Below are 21,666 nucleotides of genomic sequence, written 5' to 3' on the forward strand. Positions count from 1 at the left end.
AGTTGTTGAGACCTATTATGAGACAGTGTGCTATTGATGATTTTACATAAATCTGTGAGGGAAAGTTTAAATTCTTTCTAGAAATGTGTCCTAAGTCAAGTGTACATTGTCTAGGTGGAGTACCTTAGAGGAAATATATCAGGAAATATGCTGAAGGCTGAAAACAGACTAAAATATCTGAAAATTAATGGAAAGACTCACTAATCAGAAGTGATAAAATAGGCCTTCTGTTAGTGAGATAGGAATGTGAGGGCATAGCAAAAGTTCCTTGACTTTCCATGACTTTTCCTGCCAGAAACACATAGCGTTTTTTTTTTTTTTTAATTTATTTATTTTTGGCTGCATTGGGTCTTTGTTGCTATGCGCAGGCTTTCTCTAGTTGTGGCGAGCGGGGGCTACTCTTCGTTGTGGTGCACGGGCTTCTCATTCCGGTGGTTTCTTTTGTTGCTGAGCACGGGCTTCAGTAGTTGTGGCACGCCGGGTAAGAGCGCAGGCTCAGTAGTTGTGGTGGACAGGCTGAGTTGCTCCGCGGCATGTGGGATCTTCCCGGACCAGGGTTCAAACCTGTGTCCCCTCTATTGGCGGGCAGATTCTTAACCACTGCGCCACCAGGGAAGTGCCATACATAGTGTTTTGAATAAGAATTGGAAGGCTTGTTCTAGTAGTCATCATGTCATAGTATATGGGGCAGTCTGTCAGTTATTGATAGGAATCTAAACCCCCTTTGATAGGCTGAATGTTTAGAAATAACAGAATTGTATGGCCTGAGATACTGTCAGAGAGCATGCATCTAATGGACCTCCCATGTCTTTCATTGTCTCTCAGATCTTGGATATGTAAATGTTTGATTAACGAAAAAATCCACAAGCTACTAAAGGATATAATAAGGCTATTTACTTTTTCAGCCTTAGGCTCCTTATTTTTCCTTATATATTGTTGGTCCTCTTTATTTATTAAAGTATGTGAATTTTATTAAACTACTTTTACTTAAAAAAAATTTAACCCAAGAATATGTGTTTTGTGTTGTTAAGTTTGTATAGATACTGGTTAAAATATACTTTTATTTATTTTATTTTACTTTTTTTGCGGTACGCGGGCCTCTCACTGTTGTGGCCTCTCCCGTTGCGGAGCACAGGCTCTGGATGCGCAGGCTCAGCGGCCACGGCTCACGGGCCCAGCCGCTCCGCGGCATGTGGGACCTTCCCGGACCAGGGCACGAACCCGTGTCCCCTGCATCAGCAGGCGGACTCTCAACCACTGCGCCACCAGGGAAGCCCAAAAGATACTTTTAAAAGGACTTAGGAAATCTGAGTTTGAGTCCCACTTCTGCCTTTTCTTGACTGTGACCTTGGGCTCTTTTGCACTTGTTTCTTTTTTTTTAATTCTTTTTTTTCTTTTTGTGGTATGCGGGCCTCTCACTGTTGTGGCCTCTCCCATTGCAGAGCGCTCCAGGCGTGCAGGCTCAGCGGCCATGGCTCACGGGCCCAGCCGCTCTGCGGCATGTGGGATCTTCCCAGACCGGGGCACAAACCCATGTCCCCTGCATCGGCAGGCGGACTCTCAACCACTGCGCCACCAGGGAAGCCCTCTTTCATTCTTTTTTTTAAAAAAATATTTATCTATTTATTTGGCTGTGCCAGGTCTTAGTTGCGGCATGCGGTATCTTTTTTTTTAGTTGTGGCTTGTGGGATCTTTAGTTGCGGCATGCAAACTCTTAGTTGCGGCATGTGGGATCTAATTCCCTGACCAGGGATCGAACCTGGGCCCCTGGCATTGGGAGTGCGGAGCCTTAGTCCCTGGACCACCAGGGAAGTCCCTGCACTTCAGTTTCTTAATCTGTAAAGTGGGGTGATTACCGTGCATGGTTATTGTAAACATTAAATAAACTCGTGCAGTAAAGTGCTTGGCTGTTAATAGATGCTCATTTAAAACATAATAGCCATAAACTAATGTTTCAACTTTTTAATCTATGGAAAGGGGAGTAAGGTTTAATTTGTTTTAAGCATTACAGTCTTCCATTGGTCTTAGATATGTCCAAAACTTCAGATTCCAATCCTGTTGATTAGATATATTTGTTGGTAGAGTGCTGTGTCTCTTCTTTGCTCTCCACAAGGTTGGCATCATCTTAAAGTTGATGGTTAAAAGAATGGCGCTGTTAGTAGGAAAATAGGAATTGAATCTTCTTACTTCAGTCATATCCAGCACTGTTGATTTCATTAGTGAAGAAACTTTTTGTCCTTCCAGTCAGGGCCAGACTTCATGACTCATGCCAGGTTGAGTTAGTCCCTCATCACTGGAAATGGAGTTTCTGTTGGTGTTTAAAAAAAAAAAAAAAAAATCAGGGCTCTCTTTCTGACTGAGGTGGAATGGCTGTTGGGGAGTCAGCCGCATTGATATTGTTAGTTAGATTAATTTGGGGGAGAATTGACACTTTAATAGTATTTAGTTTTCCTTCCTGGAACATGATATATCTTCCCACTATTATGTCTTTCAGTACACCATTTTAATAGCAATCATGGATATTTAGTATTAGATTTATTTATAAATATTTTATGTTTTTTGTTATGCATAACATTTTTTCACGTCATTTTCTTGCTGGATTTTGCTTATAACATAGGAAAAGCTATTGGTATTTGTATTCTTTTTTGGTGTGTCCAGTTATTAAAAAATTTTTTTTATTTTGTTGGCTTAATTCTCTTAATTTTTATTTTTTGGAGTGTATTGAGATAATCATGGTTTTTCTCCTTCAGTGTACTAATGTAAGCAAACCTCCTTAATTGGAGTTTTAATGTGAAAACCATTCTTGTGTTCCAAAGAATCCCTGTTGGCCATGGTGTATTACTTTTATTGCACAACTGGATTCTGTTGTTTAATTTAATATTTTTGCATTTGTTTTGTGAGACATTTCTTTTCTACTTTTGATATGAAGTTAGAATGACTTGGGAATCTTTCTAGATTTTTTTGTGCCCTAGAAGCTCTTAATGGTTTGCCTGGAAACCATTAGGGCCTGGTGCTTTTTTGTTGTTGTTTGGGTGGTAGATCTTTGACCTCTTTTTAAAAATTTTCAGTGCTTTTGATTTGTGTTTTTTACCTCATTTTGAGCCACTTTTTTATTTTCTAGCTAATCCTCTGTTTAGTGTACATTTTAAATTCACTGTTACAAAGTTGTAAATTGGCTAATTTGTAGTTTCTGGTCGTGTAGTTCATCTTCTTTGATCCTTTTTTTTTTTTGAGAAAAGTTACATCTTTCTTTTTCTTAGATACACTTACCAGAAATTTGTCTGTTTTAATGGCTTTTTCAAAGCTTGATTTTACTGATCAGCTTGTGGCTTTGTTCATGATAATGCTTTTCTAATTTCATTTACATCTTGCTTTCATCTTTAATAACTTCCTTCTGCTTATTTTGGGTCTGCTTTATTTTTCTAGCATTTCAGATTGTATGTGACATTCCCCTTTATTCAGGCTTCCTTCTTTTTGAATACATTTGATAAACATTTAAGGCTAGAAGTTTCCCTTTGAGTCCCACCTTGGGTAGACATCCTATTCCTTTTGCTATATAGTTTTCTCATTGTCGTTCATTAAAAAATAAATTGTTTTGATTTCATCTTCAGTTTCGGAGTTAATAGAAATGAGTTTGAAGATTTCCAGGTGGATAGATTTATTTCCTTGTGTCTGTTGGATTAATTTCTTATTTTGAGATATTGTGGAAAGTGAATGTGGTTTGGTTTTGTTCTCTGGAATTTGAGGTTCTGCTGATTTGTAGATTTGTCAGTTTCTCCTTGTTTTTAATATTTTTTGAAGCATATGTCAGGATCATATCAATTATAGTTTTATATGCACACGACATAATTTCTTTTTGTCCTCTTATAATGCTTTTTGTTTGTTTGAATTCTTTTCAGTCTGCTAGTATTGTGTTTGCTTTCTGTTAACATTTGCTTAATAGAGTGGAGTAACATTGTCCAGGCATTTGTTTTGCTTACCCAAATTCAACTATATAAATGTGGCAAAGCATGGTGACAGTGACTACTCACCGATTTAGTCAGTGAATATATATTGGGTTGGCCAAAAAGTTCGTTCGGGTTTTTGTGCGCTGCTACAGAAACCTGAATGAACTTTTTGGCCAACCCAGTAATTGCGAGCGAGCTTAGGGATGGTAGATCACTGTTGGGAGGGGCACCTCTTATAATGTGAGCCCTTGATAAATGCAGTATTGGTCTTGAAACATAAGGTTTGACTTTTACTATATCATGTTTCCTAAATGTAAGTCAGCCGTCTTGTCAGTCTCCAGTGAGGTGCTTAAGATTTTGATTTATTCATTTTTGACTGAATGCCGTTTTCATCTTAAAGAATCCAACTCCTCTTTATGATGGGACTCTATTGTGGGTGTTTTACCGTTTATTTACCTTCAGTCTACTTGTATTTTATTTTAGATGTATCTTTTTATATAAGCATATAGCTGAATTTTCGCTTCAATCTGGAAGAGAAATTTGACGTGTCTGTGATTACTGATATGTTTGCATTCATTCCTGTCATTTTTTGTTTTGTATTTACTATACTTTTTTTCCTCTTTGTTTTTGAACTGATTTTTTCCCCCTAGTTGTTTGAAGGTCATATGTTCATTTTCTCTTTTTTTGGAGTTGCTGTAAATTTTTTTTTTTTAATTAATTAATTTAAATTTATTTTTGGCTGTGCTGGGTCTTCGTAGCTGCACGGGCTTTCTCTAGTGGCAGTGCGTGGGGGCTACCCTTCTTTGTGGTGTGCGGCCTTCTCATTGTGGTGGCTTCTTTTGTTGCACAGCATGTGCTCTAGGCACGTGGGCTTCAGTAGTTGTGGCACACGGGCTCAGTAGTTGTGGCTCACGGGCTCTAGAGTGCAGGCTCAGTAGTTGTGACGCATGGGCTTAGTTGCTCCGCAGCATGTGGGATCTTCCTGGACCAGGGCTCGAACCTGTGTCCCCTGCATTGGCAGGTGGATTCTTAACTACTGCGCCACCAGGGACCCCAACCTGTAAATTTTTAACGCATTTAAACCATCACTTCTCTATTCTTGTTTAGAAATAATCAGAATCTTTATCTTCCGTTCCCCAACGAGACAGAGCTGCTGCTTGCTTTGACTTCCCTCTCCTTTCTCTTCCCTCTTCGACTTCCTATGTTGAAATCATGTAAGTATTTTAGTTGCAGATTGCTTATTTTCCTAAAAGTCAGCGTGTATTGCTTCCTGTGCTTATCATTGTTTATATAGCTCATATCTTCTTGGGTGCTTTGAAAAATTATATTGGAGTGCATCTGCTAATTATTTCAGAGAAGGTCTTTGAATAGTAAATGTTGAGCTCTTTCATGTGTAGAAATGTCTTTCTCTTGCACTCCCATTTGAAAGCTGATTTGGCTGGATATGAATTTCAAATTGTTTTCCTTACGACTTTGCCAGTGCGCTGTTGTCTTCTAGCATCTGTATTACTGACGAAAAGTCTAATTTTACCTTTATGTGATTTATGTATCTTTGTAGGAATTCACTTTTTTCCTTTGGGAGTTTTTAGGGATTTCCTGAAATTTCAATGGGATGTGACTATACATCTCCCCTTTCTACACTTATTAATTTTATTTCAAGCCAATTATTCCTGTGTTCCCCTGTCTCCCCCAGAAAATTTCTAGAACTCATATAACACAGATGTTGGACTTTCTGATTCTGTGTTCTATATATCTACCTTTCTTTGATACTCAAGAGGCATTTTGGGAGAGTTTCTTAGTTTTGTTTTCCATTTGTTTTTTCTGTGCCCATTTTGTTATTAAATGTATCTGTGGAGCTTTATTTTGGAAATAAATATTTCTCCTTTTTTTCTATTATAAAAGTGTCTTTATTGGATACAATTTATATACAATAAAATATATCCATTTAAAGTGTATAGTTCCATACGTTTTGACAGATATATACAACCATGAAGCTCCCCTCTTGCCCCCAACAATTAAGATTTGGGTTATTACAGAAAGTTTTTTCCTGCCCCTGTATAGTCCTTCTCTGTCTCACTCTCCGAGCCAGTGATCTGCTATCAGATACAGAAATGATTAGCTTGCATTTTCTAGAGTTTCATATAATGGACTCATATAGTATGTAGCCTTTTGTGCCAAGCTTTTTTCACTCAGCCTGTTTTTGAGAGTCACCTATGTTAAGTATATTGGTGTGTCCCCCTGCCCTGCGCCCCACCCCCTGCCCCGCTCTTTTTGGTTTTGAAAGCTTCTCCCACAACCCCCAACTAGGAAATTAACATTGATACAGTTCACAGACCTTGTTTAGATTTATCCAGTTTTACATAAACTCTTGTATGTGTGTATTTAGTTCTATATAATTTTGTCACATGTGTAGATTCTTTTTTTTTTTTTTTTTTTTTTTTCGGTACGCTGGCCTCTCACTGTCGTGGCCTCTTCCGTTGCGGAGCACAGGCTCCGGACGCACAGGCTCAGCGGCCATGGCTCACGGGCCCAGCCGCTCCACAGAATGTGGGATCTTCCCAGACTGGGGCATGAAACCGCGTACCCTGCATCGGCAGGTGGACTCTCAACCACTGCGCCACCAGGGAAGCCCACATGTGTAGATTCTTAACAGCCACAACCGCAACTGGCAATCATTTCTTAATTTCTAATTTTTCTTTATGGTAGCTTATTCTTTTTTTTTTTTTTTTTTTTTTTCGGTACGGCGGGCCCTTATAATTTCTTATTTCTTGTTGTACCTTTTCTTTTTCACTTAAAGGAGCCCATTTAACACTTCTTGTAAGGTTGATTTAGTATTGATGAAATCTTTCAGTTTTTGTTTGTGTAAGAAGCTCTTTCTTTCTTTTTTCTTTTTTTTTTTTGCAGTACGCGGGCCTCTCACTGATGTGGCCTCTCCCGCCGTGGAGCACAGGCTCCGGACGCGCAGGCCCAGCAGCCACGGCCCACGGGCCCAGCCGCTCCGCGGCACGAACCCGCGCCCCCCGCCTTGGCAGGCGGACTCCCAACCACTGCGCCACCAGGGAAGCCCGCTTATTCATTTTTAAAATTAATTTTTTTATTGAAGTATAGTTGATTTACAATAGCTTATTCATTTTACATGGATGAGATCTCATTTTACCTTGGAGGATATTTATGATTCTTTTAAAGCCTCCTCTTTGTTCCTGCAACTCCTTCTTTAGATGTTAGCTTCTTGGTTTTGTGGTGTTGATTTTTCCCTTTTGGTGATTCTGATTTGTAAAGTGATCATCTCTGGTTTAAGGATTGCTATTCTCCTGTCAGTGGGTGCAGTGTCTGTTTACCAGTCTGTCAGGATGGATTGTAGGGGAGAGATGGGAAATACGGCCAAATGTGGGGGCTCCCCACTTCTGAGTAACAGCAGCTACATGGATGTGTACTGATGCTTGGGCTCAAGTGCCTGTGCCCAGTGAAGACTTTGCCTCTTTGGAGGAGGGGGAGGGGAGTGGCGGGCCTGTCCAGTTGTGCCAAGTGTATTTTCCCACCATATCACTATGACTGCACCAGAGCCTGCTTCTGTTTCCCCGTGGCAGCTACCCCATCAACAGCTTGGATGGAGCACCCATCTGCTCCCCGCACCTTCATAGCTGCTCCCAATTTTTATAGCATTTTTATAGCATTTCTCTTTTCAGGGTTCTGGACAGTTATTGCCTCTATCAAGCTCATTCTGCTGATGGTATCACTTCTTGTTTCTCAGAATTATTTTAGAAAATCAGTAAGTTTATATCTTTAGTCATTTCTAGGATTTAAGGTGGGAGGAGAAGGCATGTATAGCTAATGCAGTTTATCTTGATGCAGTCTCCATTTTTTGTGATGGATTTTTTTTTTTTTAGCTCCTCCGCATAGTATGTGGGATCCTAGTTCCCCTACCAGGGATCAAATCTGCGTCCCCTGCATTGGAAGCACAGGCGTCTTAACCACTGGACCGCCAGGGAAGTCCTGGGATGGATTTTTTGGGATAGATTTTTGGGGAACGGGTATTAACTTTGAAACACCTGTCCCACTGATGGCCATTGAAACCTGATGATTGGTTGATATCAGGGTTTGAGAGAAATTGACCACTGGAGCTTATATGTTACATAGGGTTGGGAATTTCCTCTAGCCCTAGTTTGAGTACTAAACCAAAGCTCTGAAAAGTCTCAACATTTCTTTAAGGCAAGGGCAAGGCTAAAGATTTTCATTCTCAATCTTTTTTTCAGAGTTGAGGTTAATGGGTAGTCATTTTGCTGTTTTTTAATATTTCTCAGTGCAGTTTGGGCTTGTCTAAGAGGATTGTGATGGCTTAACGTTGTGATATTTTTCTTCTTGATCTTTGTAATTCTTTTTTTAAGATTTGTTTCCAGATTAGACAGAATCATATTTCTTCTCCCAAAAACCTTTTTGTGTATATAGTTCTTGGAAACCTCAAGGTAGGAAATAAATTGTTAATCTAGTAAGTGTAAATTTAGTTTTCAGAAAAAAAGCTGTTCTGACTTTTTTTTCCTTCCCCATTTAGTTTTTCCTTGGTTTGGCTTGGATATTGGTGGGACCCTGGTCAAGCTGGTTTATTTTGAACCCAAAGACATCACTGCTGAAGAAGAAGAGGAAGAAGTGGAAAGTCTTAAAAGCATTCGAAAATACCTGACCTCCAATGTGGCTTATGGGTCCACGGGTATTCGGGACGTGCACCTGGAGCTGAAGGATCTGACTCTGTGTGGACGCAAAGGCAATCTGCACTTTATACGCTTTCCCACTCATGACATGCCTGCTTTTATTCAAATGGGCAGAGATAAAAACTTCTCGAGTCTCCACACTGTCTTTTGTGCCACTGGAGGTGGAGCGTACAAATTTGAGCAGGATTTTCTCACAGTATGCATTTTTTAGCTTATATACAATTTATGGTAATCTGATTGTTAAACATAATACCAATAGCAAGTGGTGGAATCATTTCCATCTCTAATGGAACTTGAATTTTCTTGAGTCAAGTTAAGATTAAATATCAGTTAGTGATAGGAGTTGCCATCTAGAGATTGTTGTATAGTTTACTTTTTGCCCAATTCAGATGAGTTGAAGAGAATCAGAAGCACTAACAGCATAGCATTTTGTTGTTCTTTTAGTATGAAAAAATAGTAAAGCTGTAATAAGCACAGGAAGGAAATACCAGTGAGGAACAATATCATTGTCTTGAACAATGTGATTGAAAAATAATTTAAAAAATTAATGTCATTTCATGTTATAAAATTGTTTCCAACCTTATCTACCACATAATTTTTCTTATCCCCCTCATTTGTCTCTTGGCAATTTTGCTATTTAGAAATATGAGGAACTCTGGTCCAAAGCAGTGTTTTTCAGGCCTCAGGGTTAGTCAGAGATGGTTGACAGCAGAGTCTGCTCTCCCCAAATGCCTTTTGATGTGTCCTGAGCTGCACAGTTGTTAACAGGAGTCTGGATAGTATGTGGAGTGCCAGTGGGCCCTTGATTTTGTTTTCATTCAGTGAACACTGTGTGTAAGGCCTTGAGGCTAGGTCATTTGAGGGTGGATGTGGGGGTAGATGGGAGAATTGATAGGCGAATTGGTCAAGGCTCTGACCTTCAGAGTGCAGTGTAGATTTAAAATATCTTCAGTGACCATGTTTTTAATGCCACCAATGAGAATGTTATTACAGAGATTCTGCCTTTGCCTATGTTGTTTTTCATTTTCTCCCCGCCCCCAACCTTGCGTGTCATTGTATGATTTGTGACTTTGTCTTTCTTTGTCCTCTATCTTCTTTCTCCCATAACTGACCATAACCATAATATAGAATTGACATGAATTTTAAAACTGGTTTTGCATTCTTTGCTTGAATTTTCCTTGGTTGTTGGTTTTCAGTGGTTTCTTTTCTACCTGTGAGTAAACGGGAAGGTAGCAGGAGGAGAGGAGGTCCCCCTCCTTTGCGGTCACAGTGGACTCTGGATTATAACTGATAGGTAGAGGAGAAAACCTCTCGATTTCTGGGACCCTGTAGAGATGCCTTTGGAACATGTTTGAATACCATTTGGGCTGTTACCGGAGGTTGTGTGCTGTGAGCTAATCCAAGGAGAGGTGCAGAGTAGATTTTAGACTTTAGGGATTGGTTCTTAGGCTGTTGGGATTTCTCATCTGTGTGCACCAGCGCTGTCCTTGAAAACTGTGGGAAAATGAAATGCCTAACAAATCCTGTTTGTGCATCTGGAGTAACTGTTATCTAATAAACCACAGTGAAGTATTTTTTAAAATATGGAGTTTACCCTGTTTCTTTTTTATGTGAATCAGATTTCCTCACATTGTATTGAGTTTGCTTGTGGGTGCAACACGTACATTATGAGTAACTCGAGTTAGTGAAATAGCTTACGTATTTGGTCATCTGACTCTGTCAATTAGGCTGGGATTCATTAGGATTAATAGCACAGCAGGGTACTTCAGGTAACATGAATTATGGGAAAGATAAAAGGAGGGATTGGTTTGACGTACAATGGCAGAAAACTACTTTTATTCCAGTAGGCTACCAGTGTAAAATGATTTTGCTTTGACATGAAAATGCTGGCACTTGAGATTCAAGTGTCAGGAAATCAGAATTGAATTCATTGTGGCAGAGTGGGCATGGGCAGATAAAATAAGGACAGTGATGAATGTTTTCAAGGGCTTGGGTTTCCTCAGAGGAGTAATTTAATATTTGTAATTAGGGATTACTTAAGGATTAAGATGAAGTTACCTATTAACTTCCATCTCCTTTGGATCAAAGTAAATTGAGTATAATGTAATCAAATGAGAGTTGAATTGAAGGGGGAGGACTTGCAGGGCTAAACTTGGTTTTAAACAAATAGATGCTTTAGGGGGTTGAGGCATCTTTGTATTTGTCACGTATATTGAGTAGGTAGATAATGCTGGTAGCATTCAAATGGGTTAGAAGTTCATAGAGTAAAAAGTGAAAGTTGTTTTATATCATCTCTGCAAAGTTACCACAGTTAAAAGTTCATGTATCTTTTTAGTTTTTCTGTGCATGACTGTGTATGACACATACACGTGCATATAAATATGGTTTTAAAATGAGGCAAATTGGATCATATTGTATAAAATATTTCTCAGCTTGGTTTTTTTTTTTTTTTAAACTAAAAACATGTCTTGGAGTTCTTCCCACTTCATTTCTTAATTGAATAAAGATCTTCTTCATTCTCGGGACTTCCCTGGCGGTCCAGTGGTGAAGACTGCACTTCCTCTGTAGGGGGCACGGGTTCGATCCCTGGTTGGGGAAGTAACATCCTGCATGCTTTGTGGCATGGCCAAAAAAAAAAAAAAGTATATATATTGATATATAGGTATGTTTGTATAAAGATCCTCTTCCCTTAATTGCTATACAGTGTTCCATAATATGAATAATAATTTAATCATCCCTTTATTAATTATTTAAATGAAATTAAGTTGATAACAATGTTTTAAAATTTTGATTCTGCTAAACTCCCCCCATCCCTTGAGGCTGTAATCAGTTTAAATAGTGAAGTATTTTACTTTCTGATTGGATACTTTCAGTCCTTAGGCTGCAGATTATTAATAATAAAGTGTGGCCTACTTTGATACTGCTCTGTAGCCTTGAAGATGGTCTTTGGAAGGTAGATTTTGGATTCCTTGTGGCTCCTGCCATGTGTTTCCAGCTCCTTGCATCATTTAGACTTCTTAGAGTGTGCTTTCTGATGGGGCTGTGCCTTCAGCTGTGCTCCTGCCTCATGGTCCCCGTAAGCAGACATCTTGTTTTCTGCTTGGGTTTTGGCACATTTCTCTAGCTGCTGCGGTGGTTTGAGTGTATTGGGTCTGTGGGAGCAGAATTCTGTCTTGTCAGTCCATCCCTATATTTGTTGTCTCCATATCTGTTTTGTAAAGCAAGCACAAATAGTACACATCCATGAGCACTTTTGTGGTTTGTCTTATGTAGAGGGGAATGCCTTATTAAACAGAGTTTTTATTTCTGCTTGGCTTGTTAAAAAAATCTGGATACATTTTTATTTCATTACAGATAGGTGATCTTCAGCTTTGCAAGCTTGATGAACTAGATTGCTTAATAAAAGGAATTTTATACATTGACTCAGTTGGATTCAATGGACGGTCACAGTGCTATTACTTTGAAAACCCAGCTGATTCTGAAAAATGTCAGAAGTTACCATTTGATTTGAGAAATCCATACCCTCTGCTCCTGGTGAACATTGGCTCTGGGGTTAGCATCTTAGCAGTATATTCCAAAGATAATTATAAGCGGGTCACAGGTACCAGGTAGGTCTTTTATATAAAGGTCATTGTTTATTCTTGATATCATAATGGGTTAAAACTTTCAGGTACTGCATGTAAGAACATCTTCAAGAACCTGTTAAAATTATGTGAAAGATATGTTTCTCTGGGATTGTGCAAGCAAATATTGTTTCTCTTTGGAAATTCTGATTTCATGATCTACTTTTCTTTAATCTCTATTGCTGAAGATTTCACTGCCGTAGTTTCATAAAACATCTCATCAGCAGACTCATTGAGCCCAAGGTCCCTGCCCTCAGATAGTGTTATAGTGTGCATATACCATAAAGTAACCAAAGCTACTAGGTAGCATTTATAAGGAGAAGGCAAGGCAAGATCCCAGCTTTGAACTAGTTTAGATTTTACATGTATCCACACATACACATGGCCAGGGGATGTCGTGAGATCTAGAAGTTGAGGTACTGAGCAGTAGAAAAATGTATGGGGGAGGGTGGTCTGAAAAGGGAGGATTAGGTGGCAGATGAGAATGAATACCTTTTGGTTTAAGGATCAGCAATCACTTGAGGAAAAACAGGAGCTGGGGATTGGGATAAACAAGTGTTTGAACAGGTGTCAGTTAAAGAATGAGAGGAGTAATTTTGGGAGAGAAAACACATTCATGGAGGAGTTCTAGTCGGGTAAGGGGGGCTGATGACCCAGGGTGACAAGATGCTTGGATGAGGATGACTCAGGGCTTGCACTTGGAGAGAGAAAGGGAAGAGGTGCCACCATGGCCCTGGTGGGCTGATCTGCACCTGAGGCTCCTGGTATTCAGCAGGTGCCCAGACTGCATTGGGGATATGGGTAAAGAAGTGGGCTCTGTGTTTTGCTGCTTTGTTTGCTTGGCTTATGTGAGTATGGTATCTTGAAGGTGTCCATTAGACACTTTATTTTTATCTTTTCACAGACTTGTTTCCTACTTAGTGGCATCTGTATGATTGGGATGGGGCAAGAGTGGGTTGATACATGAATATGGTTTTGGATTCATAAATATTACCTTCCTATTCTTATTTTGAAAAATGTTATAATACTATGTTTGTTTTTAATCACAGTCTTGGAGGAGGAACTTTTTTTGGTCTTTGCTGTCTTCTTACTGGCTGTACCACATTTGAAGAAGCTCTTGAAATGGCATCACGTGGAGATAGCACCAAAGTGGATAAACTAGTACGAGACATTTATGGAGGGGACTATGAGAGGTTTGGACTGCCAGGCTGGGCTGTGGCTTCAAGGTAAGGGAAAGGGACGTGTGTGCTCTAAGAAATACAAGATAATACAGTGGAATATTATCAGCCATAAAGAAGAACAAAATAATGCCATTTGCAGCAACATGGGTGGATGGACCTAGAGATTCTTATACTGAGTGAAGTAAGTCAGACAGAGGAGGACAAATACCATGTGATATCACTTTATATTTGGAATCTTAAAAAAGGCTACAAATGAACTTATCTACAAAACCAAAATAGAGTTACAGATGTAGAAAATAAACTTACGGTTACGGGGGGGCTAAGGGGTGGGGGAGGTAGAATTGGAAGATTTGCAGCCATCTTCATAGTACAATTTTGAAACATTTTAATCATTCCAGAAAGAAACCTTGTATCTGTTAGCTGTCACTCTCCATTCCCCCACCCACAGTCCCTAGTAAACACTAGTCTATTTTCTGTCTCTCTATGGCATCATACAATATGTGATTTTTGTGACTGGGTTCTTTCACTCAGCATAATATTTTCGAGGTTCATCCATGTAGTAGCATGAATCAGTAGTTTGTTCCTCTTTACTACAGAATGATATTCTTTGTATGGATTTACAATGTTGTATTTATCCATTTATCAGTTGATTATCTTTTGGGTTGCTTCAACTCTTTGGTTTATTATGAATAATGGGGCTATAAACATTCATTTACAAGTCTTTGTGTGGACATATGTTTTTAATTCTCTTGGGTGTATACCTAGGAGTGGAATTGATGGGTCATATGGTAACTCAGTGTTTAATCTTTTGAGGAACTATCAAACTGTTGTCCAAAGTGGCTGTACCATTTTACAGTTTCACCAGCAGTATATAAGAGTTTAAATTTCTCTACATCCTTGCCAATACTTGTTATTGTCTGTCTTTTGGGTTTTAATTGCCTTAATAGGTGTAAGGGGATCTCTCATTTTGATTTGCACTTCCCTGATGACTGATGGTGTTGAACATCTTTCAGTGTACTTATTGGCTCTTTATTTTCTTTGGAGAAATGTCTGTTCAAGTCTTTGCTTATTTTTTAGTTGGATTCTTTGTCTTTTTATTATTGAATTGTAAGAATTCTTATATGTTTTGGATACAGGTCCTTTATCAAGTACCTAATTTGCAGATATTTTCTCCCAGTCTTTTGGTTGTCTTTTCACTTCTTGATGGTGGCCTTTGCAGCATAGAAGTTTTAAATTTTGATGAACTCATTCTTATCTATCTTCTCTCTCATCACTCGTGCTTTTGATGTCATTGCCTAACCTAAGATCATGAAGACTGACTTATGTATTTTTTTCTAAGCATTCTATAGTTTTAGCTCTTACATTTAGGTCTGTGATCCATTTTGAGTTCATTTTTGTGTGTGGTGTGAGGTAGAGGTTCAGATTCATTCTTTTGCTTGTGGCTATATAGGATATATAGTTGTCCCAGCACCATTTGTTGGATAGACTATTATTTCCCCATTGAATTCTCTCAGCCCCTTTGTTGAAAATCACTTGACCATAAATGTATGGGATTATTTTTGGACTCTCATTTCTATTGCATTGATCTGTATTTCTGTCCTTATGCCAGTACCACACTGCTTTGATTACTGTAGCTTTGTAGTACTAAGTTTTGAGACTGAGAAGAGTGAGTCCTTCAACTTAATCTTCTTTTTTAAGATTGTTTTGGCTAACCTGGGTCCCTTGACATTCCATGTGAATTTTAGGATCAGCTTGTTGATAATCTGCACTAAAAGGCAACTGGGATTTTGACAGGGATTGTGTTGAGTCTGTTAGGTCACTTTGGAAAGTATTGCCATCCTAACACTATCAGGTCTTCTGACCCAAGAAGATAGAATGTCTTTCCATTTAGATCATTGCTGTCATTTACCAATGTTTTGTAGTTTTCAGTGTACAAGTGTTATTCTCTTGTTAAATATATTCCTAAGCATTTTAGTCTCTTTGATGCTATTATAAATGGAATTGTTTTCTTAATTTCATTTTTGGATTGTTTAGAAATACAGTTGCTTTTTTGTGTATTGGGGCACATGGTTTTTAATAATAGAAAAGGCACTCATATACATGTTTGTTTACTAATCTTAGGTACTTTGTAAATGCTGTAGATTTAATTTTCTATGTTTGTAGCATCTGCTCAATGATAATCACTTCCTTTTCTGATTGGTTTGGTTTGTAATCAGGTCACAGTTATTTATATATCAATTCTGCTGGTCAGGTACTTTGAAATACCTGATCTTCTAGGGAAATCTGAAACTCTTAAATAGTTTATTCAAGGACTCAGCTGTCAGATAAAGCAGTTTACCAGATGTGAATGTGACCATTTAGCTGAGTGGAACAGCTGTGCAGTTGTGGGCAAATTGCTAATTGAGGCATCTTCCTGAAATTTAGCCTGGTTGCAGAAGGAGCATGGTGCCTTCAATGGATCTGAATATGCAGATACGTGGCGTCAAAACTAGATTTCAGTGGAAACCACAGGGAAAGCCATTTGCTCATTCAGAATGCTTGGGGTGTGGGAATTCCCTGGCAGTCCAGTTGTTAGGAGTCCGAGCTTCCACTGCAGGGGCCATGGGTTTGATCCCTGGCCAGGGAACTAAGATCCCACAAGCCACGCAGCGTGACCAAAAATAAAATAAAATAAAATAAAAGTTCATTAAAAAAATATTTGAGGAAAAAACTAAAAACTAAACTAAAATTCTGTGTCCTATTACTTAAAAAAAAAGAATGCTTGAGTTCTTGAAGTTGCATTTCTATTTGAGCAGATGCTCTGTTATTTTGTAATAAAATGTTTGAATATTTGAACAGTGGTGCCCTGAAAGTTACTTTTGTCTTTGTAAAGTAACATTAAGTTCTACTGAGCTGTGTTGCCTTTGGTTTAGCAATGAGATATTTTTTTTCCGTCATAGCTTTGGAAACATGATGAGCAAGGAGAAGCGAGAAGCTGTGAGTAAAGAGGACCTTGCCAGAGCGACTTTGATCACCATCACCAACAACATTGGCTCAATAGCAAGAATGTGTGCCCTTAATGAAGTAAGGGGACATGGATTTTTTTTAGTTGCTCTGAGGAAAATACAGAACTTACTATGTGGGCCCCGCCTTGTATACGTCTGTTTTTTCTGAACAGTGCCTAAATGTAGTCGTAAGTGGTGGAGTTTGTTTCATTGGCAAAGTTAAAACGTTTCACCTGTAGATTAGTCTTAATAGATTTTTTTGTCCTTACTCAAGATAAACACTGCTACTATCTAGAAGTAGAGGAAAAAGTAGAGGAAGGTAGGGAAGGTAGCCAGTATTGCAGATGATGGGGACTGTTGGGTGGTGGTGTTGGATGGTGATGCTGAATCTAGACGCCACGCCCACTGTTGAGCTCTAGAGTCCCTGGGAATGAATCCAGAGGAAGGCACTGAAGCTGGGAGAAGACTGAGTGGGCCGAGGAATGCCCACCCTGCTCCCCCTCCACTGCAGCAGAGCTGTCTTTGTGCTTTCAGCTTCTTTACAGTGCTGCCTTGTAGCATTCAGGTCAAGCAGCATTGTACAGGGCTATGAAAGAACTAAGAATGGCCTTCCCTTGGGGATCCAGTTGGTGCAGCTTTATAGCTTATCCCTATTTATACACTTCTGTTTAAAATTATTCTTTTAAATAGGTAATATAAGCATGTGATTTAAAAAGGAAACCTCAAGAGGTACAAAAGGATTGTCTCATTTTTAGTTAAAAATACTGTATCAGTATGAAGAAATTAAAAATTCTTTATTTGAATATTTTAACACTTCTGTTTTCTTTGTTGCATGTTCCTTTAAGTCCTGTGCTTATGTATTTTAAGATATTTTAGTTGGTGTACATACCATTCTATGTTTTTTACTTAAATATTTTAAATTGCATGGTTGTATATTTGGTTTCTTTTTATGTCATAAGTCATTCACATAGAACTGGGAATTTGGTTGCTTGCCGATGATAGCTCTGCAGAAAAGCTTTTTTTTTTTTTTTTTTTTTTTTTTTTGGTCCGGTCCGGGGGCCTCTCACTGTTGTGGCCTCTCCCGCTGCGGAGCACAGGCTCCGCAAGGCTCAGCGGCCATGGCTCATGGGCCCAGCCGCTCCGCGGCATGTGGGATCTTCCCGCACCGGGGCACGAACCCGTGTCCCCAACGCGTGTCCCCTGCATTGGCAGGCGGACTCTCGACCACTGCGCCACCAGGGAAGCCCGCAGTAAAGCATTTTTAAGCATGAAGCTGTTCCTTGGATGGATTTATTCTTGATAAGAGACATATTCAGGAGTGAGATTTCTCATCTAAAGAATATCATACTTCTGAATTGTGATAGGTATTGCCAAGATGCTTTGCACAAGGGCTGCACCAATTTAGATCGTTTTTAGCAATGAATGAATGGATTGGTTTTACCACAACTTGACTAATATTGGGGGTAGAATTTCAGTGAGTAGTTTGTTTTGCTAACTTTTTTTTTATGGTGCCAATTTAAAATACAGTTTTATTTAAGACATTGCATTTTCCACTTACAATACAGTGCTTATAAAGTGCAATGTTATTTCCTTTCCCTGTGTACATATTCACTGTTCAAGTATCAAGAATGCCCAGTTGTTTACTATAGCAGCTCAGCTTTAAAAGTGTCTTGGAATTTGCTACACATTTGGGTCCTTCAGTGTTTTTTGTGAAACAATGCTAAATCTATACTGTGTTGGCTTAATCAACCTCTTCAGTGGTGGGTGCGGAGGAGGCACCACGAGATGGAGGAGCTCGGCCCCCAGGCATTCCTCCTGGTATGTATGCCTCCTGTGCTCTCTGGTACAGCTTGGTAATGATGGAGTTGCAGATTTTTTTCCAGCTCCTTCTGCTGATGTTCGAATTCTTCCTTCTCCGCAGGATGTAAGATCTTGGGTCACTCAGACATCCAAGGAAGGAAGCTGCCAACATCTGGAGTTCTTTGCTAACTTTTAATGGATCTAAAATTTTACTTTTTTTGCTCACTTAGTGAGGTTGAATTTTTTTGTCTGTTATATTTTTTGTATAATTTGCCTATTTGTGTTACTTTTCTTCTTTGAATTGGGTCTTAATATTTTTTACTTAACTGTATAAAACTTTTTATTTAATTGTAGTTATTGTTTGTCATTTAATTCAAATGCTTTTCCTCATCTGTATTCTCCTGTGACATTTTCTGGCATACTTTGAAGTAGGTTTAGAGTTGTCTGGGGATCAAATTTAAGTAGCCCTGGATCAACTGGATTAAATGTAAATACTTTTTTTTGATCAGCAGTCAACTTGCTGCTAAAAACTATGTACATGGTACTCTCTTTGGGGTAGCTTTTATGAGAGAACAGAAATTAAGATGAAAACTAATTGCCTTTTTTTTTGATGTGCTCAGAACATTAACCAGGTGGTATTTGTTGGAAATTTCTTGAGAATTAATACGATCGCCATGCGGCTTTTGGCATATGCTTTGGATTATTGGTCCAAGGGACAGTTGAAAGCACTTTTTTCGGAACACGAGGTAAGCAGACTTACTTCCTGTGACACGTTACCTTCATAAAGGGCATGCAGTTCATGCTGCGCTGGAACTTATTTGTTTCTGTACTTGTATAATATGGGTTAACTTTGGTCATGTTCAAAAGCTGTTTCTTACCTGATTTAATGTAACATAGATATTTGGTTAATTTAATTTTGAGCTTCAGCAGTTTTAAAGAAGAAAGTCTTGATAAACAGCCAACTATATTACAGATGCCGTATTCTTTTCTGAACCGTCCTTTATATTTTCCCCATTGCAATTTGCACTTACTTTGTAAATGCACTTACTCTGAGTTCTTTTTTCATTTTTTGATGTCAGTATTTATGTATTGATATAGTTCATGTGCCAGTTTACCAGTTATTTAAGATGTATGTTCTAAAAACAACTAGATCAGTAAAAAGCATTCCAGGATTAGAGCCACACTATCATAAGAACATAACACGTAGACAGGCTATGTGGAAAAGAATAACTGAATTGCTCAACCTGATAATCCTGTTTTGGAAAGTGCCTTTCTGTTTTTCAGTTTGAGGAACAGAACCAGAGCTATGGAAGGGACTTTCTCTTTCCTCCCCTTGGTTGTGCGGCAGTTGGACTATTTAAAGTGTTAAAGTGGATTGTAGATAGTGTTATTATGAACATTTTTCAGAATTATATTTGCATATTTACTTTAACAGTGTTTCTATGAATTGACAGAAATCAAAGTAGGATTTGAAGTAATATGAAGAGGCTGTTTTTTCTTTTAAGGTTGCTTTAAGTTTTTCCTTTTAAGTTGCTTAAGTTCATAGTTAAAACCCAAAGTGCATAATTCCCCATATCAAAAAGCTTAAAGTTTAAGTTATCTAACTTTCTTTTTACCTCTAATCTTATTATATTAGTAAATCAGTACTGAGTTATCAGTTTCTTATAACTTTTATATGCATCTCGCTTTTTGTGATCTTTGACCTGTTTTATTTTGCTTAATATTAGAATAAAAATAAATCCTGTTTAATGTTGTATCTTAGTATAATTTGCCTCCTGCTGAGTTTCTACCTCTTTTGAACCTTTTTCAAGGCAGAATGTGGAGGTTTCTTAGGTTAACTTTTTTTTTTTTAACTTACGTCTTCATATCATAATAATTACGACATGAACCCTCTATGAAGTTTTGTTTTTCCCATTTTGACTTCCTCTCTGGTTAGCCTGTTGGCTCTGTTTGTCTCTGTGTTTTCCATTTACATTCATGCCTCTGGCTCTAATGTCGATCTCTGTACTTCTGGAACTCTGATTATTTTAGGTTCTCTGAGTCATGAAATATTCTCCTGTCTGCACACTGAAGTCAGTGTGTCTGCTGTTGTGAAAGCTTTGTATAGATTCTTCTCAAGCCTTTCTCTTTCATTGTTTACTGTTCTCATCTTACACTTCTTGTCTTGTAACAACCTCTGTCTTTTACTAGATAGTAGGTTTTGGGTCTTCAGTGGAACTCACTATAATGGTTAACTTTATCCCTTCTTTTGTTGTAAAATAAAACACAGATACAGAAAACCACTTTATATGTAAAGCTAACTGTTACAAAGTGAACACCCTTGGGACTTCCCTGGCGGTCCAGCGGTTAAAGCTCTGTGCTTCCACTGCAGGGGGCGTAGGTTCCATCCCTGGTCAGGGAACTAAGTTCCTGTGTGCTGCGGCCAAAAAATTAATAAAATAAATAAAATGTACACCCTTGAATTCTATTCTCTGGCTGTAATTGTGGGTTTCTGAGTGTGGCTGAGTCTTGCTCAGTTGTGTCCCTTCTTCAGTTTCTGACTTTCTCTCATAATACATTCATGTGGCTGCTTATTTATTTATTTTTTATTATTTTTAATATTTATTTATTTATTTGGCTGCGTCAGGTCTTAGTTGAGGCAAACGGGATCTTCGTTGTGGCATGCGGTATCTTTCTTTTTGGCATGTGGGCTGTTTGTTGCAGTGCGCGGACTTTTCTAGTTGAGGTGTGCGGGCGAGTGCATGGGCTCTGTAGTTGTGGCGCACGGGCTTAGTTGCCCTGCGGCATGTGGGATCTTAGTTCCCTGACCAGGGATTGAACCTGTGTCCCCTGTATTGGAAGGCAGATGCTTAATCACTGGACCACTGGGGAAGTCCCCGTGGCTGCTTATTTTTAAAGCCAAAAAAGAGTGAAAGGGCAGGCCTCTCTGTTGTGTGGCCGCATGTTCTTTGGAGAAGCTTTTCTTGGAAAATAGACTAAACCTTAGTTATTTATATTTCAGAGACTTCTCATATGTTCTTTTTTTTTAAAAAAAATAAATTTATTTATTTATGGCTGCGTTGGGTCTTCGTTACAGTGTGCGTGCTTCTTATTTTGGTGGCTTCTCTTGTTGCGGAGCACGGGTTCTAGAGTGCAGGCTCAGTAGTTGTGGCGCACCGGCTTAGTTGCTCCGTGGCATGTGGGATCTTCCGGACCAGGGCTCGAACCTGTGTCCCCTGCATTGGCAGGCAGATTCTTAACCACTGTGCCACCAGGGAAGTCCCTCATATGTTCTTCTAATCCATAGCAGGTCTTCCAGGATCTTCCCGTATTCCTTTTTCAGTCACTTCTCTTTTTTACAGTACTTTTACAGTACTTTACTGTCTGATTGCATCCTTTGGAGACCTTGATGGATTCTGTATCATTGTATGATTATTCTCTGATTC

At 38.9% G+C, this 21,666-nt stretch overlaps 1 protein-coding gene across 1 annotated transcript in view; it reads left to right on the forward strand.

The window, feature by feature from the left end:
* Window positions 1-21,666, forward strand: part of PANK2 (pantothenate kinase 2) — a 28,352-nt gene that overhangs the window by 5,065 nt on the left and 1,621 nt on the right. Inside the window, exons 2-6 of the mRNA XM_007454835.1 lie at window positions 8,497-8,849; window positions 12,008-12,261; window positions 13,326-13,502; window positions 16,397-16,520; window positions 18,862-18,987. Of these exons, the coding sequence (XP_007454897.1) occupies window positions 8,497-8,849; window positions 12,008-12,261; window positions 13,326-13,502; window positions 16,397-16,520; window positions 18,862-18,987 (1,034 nt within the window). The remainder of the gene's footprint in view (window positions 1-8,496; window positions 8,850-12,007; window positions 12,262-13,325; window positions 13,503-16,396; window positions 16,521-18,861; window positions 18,988-21,666) is intronic.

The sequence above is a fragment of the Lipotes vexillifer genome, unplaced genomic scaffold (genome assembly GCF_000442215.2).
Source record: "Lipotes vexillifer unplaced genomic scaffold, Lipotes_vexillifer_v1.1 scaffold1370, whole genome shotgun sequence".
NCBI classification, from domain to species: Eukaryota; Metazoa; Chordata; class Mammalia; order Artiodactyla; family Lipotidae; genus Lipotes; species Lipotes vexillifer.